At 39.5% G+C, this 12,246-nt stretch overlaps 1 protein-coding gene across 1 annotated transcript in view; it reads left to right on the top strand.

Moving 5' to 3' along the window:
- MAP3K5 (mitogen-activated protein kinase kinase kinase 5) overlaps positions 1–12,246 on the top strand; it is a 223,629-nt gene that overhangs the window by 141,507 nt on the left and 69,876 nt on the right. Inside the window, exons 13-14 of the mRNA XM_040965413.1 lie at positions 1,949–2,044; positions 3,614–3,695. Coding sequence (XP_040821347.1) covers positions 1,949–2,044; positions 3,614–3,695 — 178 coding nt within the window. The remainder of the gene's footprint in view (positions 1–1,948; positions 2,045–3,613; positions 3,696–12,246) is intronic.

Below are 12,246 nucleotides of genomic sequence, written 5' to 3'. Positions count from 1 at the left end.
TGGAGGTCCTTTTCAGCCAGCTAAACTGTTCATCTATGTTAGAGGACAGTTTTTTCTGCTTTTGATGTACCAGGAGCTACATAAGACACACATGCTGTCTCCTAGATTGGCTCTTGTAGCAATTATTAATTTTGTGGGATTAGACGTATTCTACTTTTTAAAAACGTTTACCGTGGTCACTGTTGATGGGGTGTTTTTGAGGTTACAGTGACATAAGTCAGTTCAAGTTGGTTTTGACGTTGTCTACCAACAGCTTAAAAAAATGCCGTTATCTTGGAAAACAAAAATAAGATTGTGTTTTACCATCCAGAGTTACTGGTTAAGGGTTGACATATTTGTCCTGTAGAAGCTCATGCTAGACCAGTACTTGAGGATTTTAAACCAAATTAGGTGCATTTACTATTATTTCTCCCCACGTAATAGAAGTAAGAGACAACAGATTTCTGCAAGCCAGTTATGCAATATCCTGTTGCTTTTAGAATAGCAGTAATTGGTTTTGTTAGGGCACGAACTGGTAGAGCAGTGTGAGTCATTTGTAATCGGAATTTGCCTAATGAAAACTACCTGTTACCTCCTTGGTGATTGGAACAGAAACAAGCAAGATTATAGACTGACTCATCTGATATCTTGCCAATCAATACTGTCTCGAATGAAACTTTATTCTCTTAATATTTAATTTTTAAAACCAGTCATTAGCCAAAAAACTCATTGTTTATTAGTGCTGTTTTAAGCAATATAGTTGGGAAATTGTGGCATTGTAAATTTCAATTTATCAGATTTGTTTTCCAAGGAAGAGAATCTCTAATTAGACATCGCCGCCCTGCACAAGTTGCACTCTATGTGATAGGCACGAAGTGCCTCCAGTATGGCTGCTACTGATTGATGTTGAGAAACCTGTGTTCTAGTTGGTGGCTTCAAAGAGAGTTAACTTTTACTGGTTTCCTCCACTGTAGAGAAGAAATAACAGATTAATGGAAGAGCATCCAGCTAGGCCAGCCATTTGTTTTGCATCACCTCAGAATGTGCTCAACTCAAGTCAGAGTATTTATGGAGCAAATATTGAGTCCTATAGGCACAATACAAGTGACCTAGGTACCAACTCCTGTCTTGGAAGAACTCACCACCCAATAGGGAGGGGATCAGACATTTTAAAAGGAATGGCAATTAATGCCTGTCAGCAGTGGTCAAGTACACTCAGAGCACAGAAGTGCAAGAGGATGTCACTCTCGTTAGGGTAGGAGCAGGTTAGGTCAAGGCAGGGCCTTAAAGGATGGGCAGAACTTCTTTTAAAAGTAAAAGGGGATGTACACCTAAACCTGAGGAACAACTAGTATATTGGTGTGAAGTAGGAGCTGGCAAATTTGGAGAAAAGTTAAATCCGGCTTGCTCCCTGTTCTTTTAAATTTTTATTGGAACACAGCCATGTTCATTTATTTGCATGTTACCTCAAACTGATTTTGTGTCCCAGTGGCAAAGTTGAGCAATTGGGCCTGAGAAATTAAAATATTTTAGCTATGTGTCCTGTGTCCTGTCTATATGTGTGTGTGTGTGTTTTTATATAAAGAGAGAGAGAGAAAGAGACCTCTGCAAATTGCTCGCTAGCTTCAGGAACACCACTGTAGTACAGTGTGTATTGATGCTCTGCTTGCCTCTGTATAGGTTAGGGCTGCCATGATAGGCAAGGTCTCTTTTCCATGCACAGCGATGACAAAGGTGATTATGTGTGCTTACGACACTGCAGGCAGCAGATATGAGTAGGAGGACAACTCTGAGAATAGTAAATAATTTCAGTGTTGTGCTACTGGTAAGTAGAATCATGGATTTATATCTTTTGGTCGTAAGCAATATTAATACTTTTATTGAGATTTGAGATAAAAATATTCATTTTTTATGACTGATCTAAAGTGTTGCTTGTTCCCTGAATAATGCTTCTGTTTCTTTGTTTTAGTATTTCTAAATTTGAAGAACGATGCTGTTTTCTTTATGTGCTTCACAATTCTGATGATTTCCAAATCTATTTCTGTACAGAACTTCACTGTAAAAAGTAGGTATTGGTCATTGTGTGTGAACAACACTGTTTTTACTTCATTATTATTTTCAGTGAGTGTAACTCCTAAAAACAATTAATAGCTATGTGATTGTTACAATTATTTTATTTGGGGTAATATGCTATAGTTAGTATAATATGATATGCAATCAGAATTTTGGGAGTTTGCTTTAATAAATCAATTTTTTTTCTCTTACAACTCTGGCCTTTACATCTAGCTCATAATAGAATCACCTGATAAGCTTTAGAAGCACACCTAGGAGCCTGGCACAGTGGTTCAGTGGCTAAATCCTTATCTTGCATGTACCCAGGATCCCATATGGGCCCCAGTTCGTGTTTCAGCTGCTCCACTTCCCATTCAGCTCCCTTCTGTGACCTGGGAAAGCAAAGGAGGATGGTCAGAAGCTTTGGGACCCTACACCCATGTGGGAGACCCAGAGGAAGTTCCTGACTCCTGGCTTTGGATCTATTCAGCTCCGGTCATTGCAGCCACTTGGGGAGTGAAGCAGCAGACTGAAGATCTTCCTCTCTGATTCTCCTTCTTTCTGTAAATCTGCCTTTCCAATCAAAATAAAACAAATGTTTAAAGAGAGAGAGAAGCATACCTGGGCCCCACCTCACACTAGTAAGGTCAGACCTTTTGCTTGGGACCAAGCCTGAATTAAGAACTTGTGATCTGATCCACTCCAATAAAAGAGATAGTCCAAAAATGCATGGAGTACATTTGTACTATTGAGGTTAATACTATTTGTATTAACCCCTCTAGGTGTGTTTCTCTTAGGTTTATTATCACATTTTTAAGATTCATTTGAAACTCAGTACTCTGAGGAACTGGAAAAACAAGTGACACTTTGAAAGCCAAAGTGCAAGTAATAGCCAGTTTGTACTTCACATTCTACTGACTCTCGCTCTTACTCGATTTAGTCATTATTTGACTCTGTTCTAAGAGAGTGGCAGGCTAGCTACGGTCTACCATCATTCAGTCTTGTTGCCCAAAAATGTGTGTGTAATTGCCAATTCTTGGTTTATTTTGGTTTTTTATTTTTTATTTTATATTTGTTTTTATTTTTTGTTGCAAATGGTATGATAGAAAATAATTGCAGCTTCTTAATGCTCTTGTTTACTTACACTTAAATCTCAAGGTTATTGATTTGTGTCTGTGATAGTTTTAGCTAAGATTTGTGGAGCGCCTGTTCTAAATCTAGTACCTATTTTATCCTTACTGAATAGATAAGATTAATATTTTATAAGTCTTAGGGAGTTTAGCCTAAAATCATGTAACTGGTAAGCATCAAGCCTGGGATTTCAACTATACACTCATGACTGCAGAATACAAAATGACACTGTGAGATGATTATGGAGATGTTTGTATTGACTGAAACAAGTCTTTACCCAAATCTTAAACCTTGTGTTTAAAGCCAGTTTGGTGGGAGAGGTGTATGCAATGCATTTTAAGCTTAATGGTATTTTCAGCTTGGGATGACCTGATCCTATGCTAAGTCAAGAAAGTATCTGCATTTTGTGATGTATGTGTTATGATTGCTCACAAGTTAATTTCTGTTGTAGGTTTTTTGAAATGGTGAACACCATCACTGAAGAGAAAGGGAGAGGCACAGAGGAAGGGGACTGCGAAGGTGACTCCCTGGAGGTAATGACTTCCATTGTGCAAAGGTCCTCTGCAGATGGTTTTGCAAATGAACTGGTTAAAGACTTGCCCAGAAAGGTATGGTTGGGTTCATAGGGATCGAGGCATCAGCTGGGGCATGTAAGTTTTTCCTTCACATTACTAGGAACTTCCAGAATGCCTTTGGTTAAAAAGGGCTAAAAAGCAAATATTGCCAAAATCTTATTTTTAAGAAGAGTGAGTTCAATTTCTTGATGTTGGGCTGTTGCGCTGTGCCTGTGAGTGTATTGCCTACCCTCATTGCATGTGCAATGGTGCCTTTACAACCAGTCTCTGAGATGGGTGGAGTTCACACACAGGTATACACAGTTAAACATGATAGAACCCTTTGAATTCCTCACTAACATGCTACACAGAGGACCTGAACCCCTGGAATGTTAATAGAATAAAGAGAAGAGATTATAACAGACACCCCAGAGGTTGTTCCTCTCTGTTGCACTTCTCTTACTTTTGCCTCGTGGTTCCTGTGCATTTTGGGTACTTCTGGCTTGTCTGCACCCATTTTTCTCTGCCTTATCTGCTCTGTGAATAACAGCCTTCCACCAATGCAAGAAACAGTGGTAGTATGTTTCCAGAGGGCTGCCCCCATCATGCCAGCATCTCAGGGTTGAAGGAATGACACTTCTCTGGGTGCATTGCTAGGCCACTGTTTTCTCCAAGCCCTTCCCAATGTCTAGCTTAAAGCAAGAACTCTCAATCCAGTCCATTCAAGCATGTATAACATGAAACCATCCACAAGCAACAGAAATCTGTTTCTCACAGTTCTGGGGACTAGGGAGTCCAAGGTCAGGGTGCTAGCAAATTCAGGGATTGGTTAGGGTATGGACCTGACACCTGTTTGCTGCCTCCTCCACTCATTGGAAGAAATGAGCAGTAGCCTCTTTTACAAAGTCACTGAAGTAGTTTTTGGGAATCAGAGCCCTCCTCACCTCTCCAAAGGCCCCTCTTGCTAATACCCCGGGCTGGGGATAGGGAATTTAATGGGTTATTTTGTAAGGACACAGGTATTTGGTATATAGCACCAAACAATACTGAAAATTTTATTTTTAATACTAACATTAGTTGAAAAAACTACAGATCACCAACCTGCTTCATGTACTCGTTTGTTAGATTAACTTAAGAAAGTCATATCACGCACTTAAATCTCTGTGAATCAGTAGAGTTGAGGAAAAATTTAAATATAGTATCCAATTGTAAACTCTATCTACAGTTAAGTCATATGATTATGCAGGAATTGTTCACTTCTTGGATAGGTCTGAAGCTCTTTCGTTAAAGTTGTAAAAGGATAGAGCTCATTTGGAGAGAATAAATTCCCCATGCTTTAGCTGCTTTAGCTGCTTTAGCTGCTTTAGCTGCTTTAGCTTATTGTCTGTAGAACGAACTGATAGTGCTTCCTTGTATATGCTTTGTGTTTTATAACGTGTTTTTCTTGTTTAAGTGACTATGTTGAGAACTCAAAGCTCTTGACTCCGACTGTAGTGACCTTCTGATTGTGCTTCATTATCTCTGTTTTTGTTTCTGTTAAATTTAATATCACTTGATCCATAGCAGTTTCTAGGCAATAGCTTAAAGGTACTGAGAATCAAGTAATTCTATCAGTAATGCAAAATTATGAATAAATGAGACTGGAAAAATGATAAAAAAAAAAACTTTCTGAAGTGCAATAAGTTGCTGATACCATAAACCAACAATACCTGTACTTTATTTTTCTTTTTTTTTGAAAACTCAGTTATATTAACAATAATATATATAGCATAGCCTGGCTAATAATCTTTTCCAAAAGTGTTTATTCTAGTGCAAAATAACATGTAATTCATGCCATAGTAAATGATAACACTTTTTCCATGAATTTTTGAAGACCTCATGATAGGCAAAATGGGTTTTGATAAATGATTGCATCAGTAGCTGAAAGGCCTAACTGTAGGAACTATTTTAACTATTTGATAGCATAATAAAGCTTTAAGTGCCTTGCAATTTGTGGGAAATTTGGCCAGCTGATTTTTCTCAGCCTTGGTCTCCTGTTACGTAAAGGTGAAGATTAATCACTTCCAAAGAGCTATCACAAGGATCCAGGACCAATAACCTCTTTCCTTATATGACAGTATGTGGACTGGGGCTTTGGATGAGACCCTGCTCAATTAAGCCATTCGATGGCAACTAATATGAACAGGTTAACCAGCTAAATAAGAAACACATGCTAGGGTTTCTGCCTAGGCTGAGCCAGAGGGTTTGAGTAAATCTGCTGACCTTAGATAGACAGCACAGAGAATACTGCTGAGTCATCCAATTGCTCTGAACTTGTACTTTGTAATTACATGCAGGATGCTATTCTGTTAATATGAGAAAAAAAATTCGCTAACAGAGTAATTGAGTTCTCTACAGAGTGGCTTCTTTGGTATTTGTAATGAACTTTATAGTCTAACTGAAGAATTCAAACATTTTTGTTTTAAGAATTGTGGCTTCCTTTTTGCCACAGTGTTGTGGGTGCTCTGTTAGCACATCATGGTGAGTGGTGTCAGTGGTGTTCGGACTGCAGCCTGAGGCTCTGCGTCTCAGCCATCCCTCTCACTAGTGTCTCTTTGCAGCCAGAGCATCTTTGCAGTGTGAGTTAGTAAGCTTTAACTTATTTCTTATTTTGCACAATTAAGGATAATTTCCTTTTATCTATTTCTTGAATACTTTCAACATTGTCGAGTAAGACTGGACAGATGACCAGGAAATGCCCTTGCGTATTTTACTTTCTCTTAGTGTGGTGCCGAGGTGTTAATGTGTTTCTGTAAACTGCAGAATGAAAGCTAATTCCAAGGTGGCCTAGCATTTGGAAGACTGCTTGGAAGCACCATTCACAGTTGATTTGTTTATAATTTGAATAGTATGTCTTCTTTGAAGCAGTACCACCATGAGAAGGATGTGGCTTCCTTGGGTCATCGTTAGACCCTGTTTGCACTGTGAGCAAGTTTGAATCCACTGAGATCTCCAGGCAGGGTAAGGAGCCGTGGGTCTGGTCCTAACATTTTCTTCAGTCATCTTTGCAACTTCCAAAAGAGTTCCTATTCCCACTGGGCTCAGATGACTTCATAAGTTAGAGTGAATCAAGAAGATCCTTCATGGCCTTTCCCAGAGCTCACTTTCAAAATGATTCTCAAGATTAGTACACAGTGTCCAAGGTTGTTTCAAATATAGCTCAGTACCGCTTCCCAGAGAAGGACTTTCCTGCTTTTAAACAGAGAAATGATTTCTTTGGATTCAAGGCCATGGCTTTTTCTTCCAAAGTTGTATTTTTCTGTGGAAGGTGTAGGGGGTGAACCCTTAAATGATTTTAAGTGGTTTAATGTGATGATGTTTTTTGTCAAAATCCTCAGGTTTTTTTTAATTATGTTTGTTTGATTGGAGAGAGAAGCAGACAGAAATCTTAGATCTTTCAGCTCACTCTCCAGATACCACAACTGGGCCAGGCTGAAGTCAGGAACTGGAAACTTCATCCAGATCTCCTGCAAAAGTGACAGGGAGCCACCTGTTTTGCCATTACTGCTGCCTTCCAAGGCATCCATTCGCTGAAAGTTGGAATTAGAAGCAGAGTCAAGACTTAAACCCACACACTCTGTGATGTGCTGTGGGCATTGCAAACATGTCTTCATGTCTACCCTGCCCTGGATTTTTTTTATTGATTTTTGATACAATTCCACAGGCTATGGGACTTCCTCTTCCACTCCCCAATTCTTCTCCCCACATTGTCTTCCCCTCTAGTATTATAATGGGTGGTCCTTCATGAACAGTCATAAGTCTCTCTAATACTGTGATTCTACTGTTGAAGTGTTTCCCAGTATTGTAGGCATGGACTTTGAGAGTCCAGCATCCTGCTTTCAGGATCTTTTCAGCTGTCTCACTGGGAATCTAGTTTTGGTCTGCATGCAGAGAAAGATGCTGCACTATGTCTCCACTCTGGGCATGTCAATTTCCAATACACTTCTATTATACTTCCCTTTAAATACAGAGCCAGAAAACACAGGGGAAAAAAGATTAAATTTTCATCAACATATTACAGAATGCAAAAGATGAAAAAGAAAGCCAAGGACCTTCTTGTAGAAACTGATGCTACTGCTTGACCCATGTGGCACTGAAGAAATGACAATAAAAACAAGAATATCATTGCCCATGAGGTGTAGCAAAAACAGTGTTGAAAGTGACATTTACAACTTCAGGTGCGTACAAGCAATCAGAAAGTCTCTTATGGATGATCAATTAATGAATCACAAGAACTTATTGAAAAAGATACAAATGACTAGGAAGTGCAAAAATGTAAAATTCACAGCAAAAATAATTAGATTTGACACCAAAAAACTACAAATTGAAATAAGAGCCATTCCCTAAGAAGATGAACAAAACAACCCCTCAGCCATATTAGCAAGGAGCATCATGAGGTGACAACCACTTGAAATCAGAGATGAAACAAAAATGGTTCCAACTTTTTGCTTTTACATGAGTCCTGACACGATTAGCATGGGCAATAGAAGGCATTTTAAGTTTTTTGCTGTCTAGGTATATTTAGAAGTTTCACTGTAAGTCTACCTTCATTCCTTAGTAGAGATGCATTTTGTTGATTTTCCCTGATTCCTGGTGGTCTAGTCTCCGTTACATCCTTTGTTTGTAGGGTTACATATTTGTGTTTATTCTCCTTTTTTATTTTCTATGGAAGTTATCATATTAGAATGAACATATGACACTTGTCCTTTTGAGATTGGCTCCTTTCACTTAGCCTAATATTCTCCAGTTGAGGCTATTTGTATACAAATGGTAGAATTTCATACTTTTTAATAGCTGAGTAGTATTCCTTAGACAAGATGTTCTACAGGTTTTCTTATCCAGTGTGCTTTCACTGGGCATCTAGGTTGTTTCCTTGTCTTTGCAATTGTTGATTGTCCTGCAATAAATTCAGGTGTGAAAGTTGCTTTCTCATGAGTATGTATCACATCTTTTAGATATATTCCTAGTAGTGGGATTGCTGGGTCACATGGTAGGTGAATTTTCAGTTGCCTAAGTATTCTCCATACCAGCTTCCATAATGGCTGCACCAGCCTGCAATCCCACCAGCAGTGGAGTAGGGTTCCTTTTCCCCCACATCCTCACCAGTTGGTGTTTTTCGTAGTTTTCTGTACTTGGGCCATTCTTATTGGAGTTAAGTAGAACATCAGTTTTGTTTTTATTTGAATTTCCCTTATTGCTAGGGAACTTGAGCATTTTTTTTCATATGTCTGTTAGCCATTTGGATCTGTTCCTTTGAAAAGTGTCTGCTCATTTCCTTCACCAATTTCTTGACTGGTTTGTTTTGTTGTTATGGTTATTCTGGAGTTCTTTGTTTATTCTGGATATTAGCCCCCAGTCTGTTATGTAGTATGCGAAGATTTTCTCCCACTCTGTGGTTGCTTTTTTTACTTTGTTGATTGTTTTCTTTACTATGCAGAAGCTTCTTAATTTAATGTAATCCCATTTGTTTATTTTGGCCTTGACTGCCTTTTCTTCAAGACTTTTATAGGAAGTCTTACCCTGTGCCTATATCTTGTTTTATTCTACATTTTATTCTGAAAGTTTGATGGTGTCTGGGTATAGGTTTATATCCTTTATCCATTTAGAGTTGACCTTTGTGTATGGTGAAAGATGGGGGTCTTGTTTCTTACTTCTGTGGGCTGCTATCCAGTTGTCCCAACAGCATTTGTTGAAGAGACCTCCTTTCTTCCCTGGGTTATTTTCTGTTTTCTTGCCGAAGATTAGGTGGTTGTACATATGTGGGCTCCCTTCTGATGTTTGTATTCTCCATTGATCTTCCTCTCTGTTTCTGTATCAGTACCAGGCTGTTTTGATTACTACCTCCTTATAATATGTCCTAAGGTTTGGGATTGTGATCCCTCCAGCTAAGTTCTTATTTTTTTATTATTATTATTATTTCAATTACATTATATTATGTGACATAGTTCTATAGGCACTGGGATTCCCCCCACCCCTCCTCTAACCCTCCCCCCACGGTGGGTTCCTCCCCCCCGTTGTGTAACCACAGTTCAGGTTTAGTTGAGATCCCTTCATTGCAAGCATACACCAAGCATAGAGTCCAGCATATTACTGTCTGGTCAAGTTCAGCGGTTTCTTAGGGAGACCCTCCCCGGTACAAAGGCAAAGCCAACAAAGCAAAATCCCAATCAATTAAAAGCCCCAACATAACATCAGCAACAATATAAAATGTTAAGAGATAAATTGACATGGTATTGAGCAACCGATATGTCAAAATTGGATGCAAGGCCTTAACAACTTTCTGTGACTATTTCAATGACAATTCAACAATTGAGGTGCGAAACAGTTTTAGGAGGGGTGTGCAGACAAATCTTCCATACCTTGGTGGGGAGTACTTAATCCCCGTGTCCTACCTAGTAAGGTGTGTGTGAATCCATGCTGACCAAGCCTTCCTTGTTATTCTCTGCCTATCCATTCCAATTTGTGAGTGTGTATGTGTGTGTGTGTGTGTGTGTGTGTGTGTGTGTGTGTGTTTTGGGGGTGCTCTGGAGCATCCCTCATGGTCATTGCAGAGAGGTTGGGGACCCTAAGTTGGAGCTAAGTAAGAATCAGAGATTGCTCCTCTCCCAAGTCCTGAAGGAAGTTTACTGTTCTTCTGTTTCTAAAGATGGCTCAGGTTTCCTGGCTGTTGTTCAGATGGCCTTGGATCCTATGATGAAGGATTCAGCTTCTTCCATCCCATGTGGTAGGTCCAAAGGCAGGGGGGATGTCCTCTGAGTTCTCGGCCTCCGAAGGCATTCCAGTCCCCCGTGGTCTCTTTGGCAGTTGGGATGTAGTCCTAGGCGCCCATACTGATAGTCATTGGTGGGGATCCGGGAGTCTCCAGGTTTGGGATACAAGTCTCCTCCTGTCCACCTGCTTCACTCTGTGGTCCTCCACTGCTCTATGCACATGACCTCCTGTTAATAGGTTGTCAGGGTCGCTCTTGATTCCCCCTGTATGTCTTTGTAGTTTTACTGTTATCTAATGTTGTCTTGAATCTATTGTCTACAAGTTACCTGTTATGTGCCTGAGAGGTTACACTACATGGCTTTGTCACATGTTCACAGAAGATGGAAGGTTTCTTTGCTCTCCTGCCCAATTTCTGAGTAGTAAAAGGTATGGAAAGGACATTTGGTTATACAATTTTAAAAACACATGGCTTGAGACCATATTAGGTCCATCAGGGGAGATTTACCCTCATTGGGAATCTTTAGGGTTGATTTATGCACCCAAAGCCCTGAGGATTCATCATGGAGCTTTCTAAGCAGCAATCATAAAAACCAAATCCCAGAGCTCCCTGGCCGGGCGGCCAGCAGGCAGAGCCTACCGCCAAATGGCACACTGGCCGACCGCCAGATACCAGCTCCAGACACACCCATGGTAGCGGCCACATGTGCTCCAGGCATGAGATGCTGCTTATCCCGGGGCCTTCCAGCCACCATGCCTAAATTCTTATTCTTCAGGATAGTTTTGACTATTCATGATCTCTTGTGTCTACAGATGAACGTTTGTATCATTTTTTCCAGCTCTGTGAAGAATGTTCTTTGTATTTTGATTGAAATTTTGTTGAATTTGCATATTGTTTTTGGGAATTTGGACGTGTTTAAGCTAGTGACTGTGCCCATCCAGAAACATGGTACATTTCTCCACTTTTTCAAGTCTTCTCCTTTTTCTTTTTTCAGTGTTTTATAATTTTCCTCATAAAGATCTTCCATATCTTTAGTTAGATTTATTCCAAGATATTTCAGTATATGTTATTTTGAGAGGTACCATGCTGATCAGTTCTTTTTTGGCCTTGGAGTTTGCATACACTAGGGCCATTGATTTCTGTTTGTTTATTTTGTACCCTGCCACTTTGCCATACTCATATATAAGTTCTAGCAGTCCCTTTACTGAGTCTTTTTATTTGTTAAATAGCAATGGTGATAGTGGCCACCTTGTCTAATTCCGGATCTTAGTAGGAAGCTTTCAATCTTACCCTATTTGGTATGATGTTGGCTGTTATTTGTGTTTGTGCGTGTGTGTGTGTGTTGAGGTCTTTGTTTCACTTTGGTTTCTTTTGTGGGTTTTAATGGAAAGATATTCCCCTTTGCCATCATTGATTATGATTGACTTCCTTTCTTTCTGACTTCACCATGTTTCTGAACAGCATTTCTAGGGCTGGCTTAGTGTTGGCATATACTTCTAACTTCTCTTTACTATTGAAATATTTTATTTCATTTTCAAATACAAATGAGGTTGACAGTTTTTCTGTTTTAGGATCTGAAAAATGTTACTCCATTCTTTTCTTGCTTGAAGGGTCTCTTCTGAGAAGTCTGCAGTGATTCGGATTGGTTTTCACCTATATGTTACCTGATCCTTTATTTGTGCTTAGTTCAATATTCTTTCTTTATGTTCAGTTGTGGGGAGTTTGATAATGAAGTGTTTGGGAGAGGGTCTTTTTGGATCGAATCTCTTTGGGGTTCTGTGC

This window comes from Ochotona curzoniae, unplaced genomic scaffold (assembly GCF_017591425.1).
Source record: "Ochotona curzoniae isolate NIBS_2020 unplaced genomic scaffold, NIBS_Ocur_1.0 scaffold_3890, whole genome shotgun sequence".
NCBI classification, from domain to species: Eukaryota; Metazoa; Chordata; class Mammalia; order Lagomorpha; family Ochotonidae; genus Ochotona; species Ochotona curzoniae.
The sequence above is the reverse complement of the archived record's forward strand: the minus strand, read 5'-3'. Positions and strand labels throughout refer to the sequence as shown.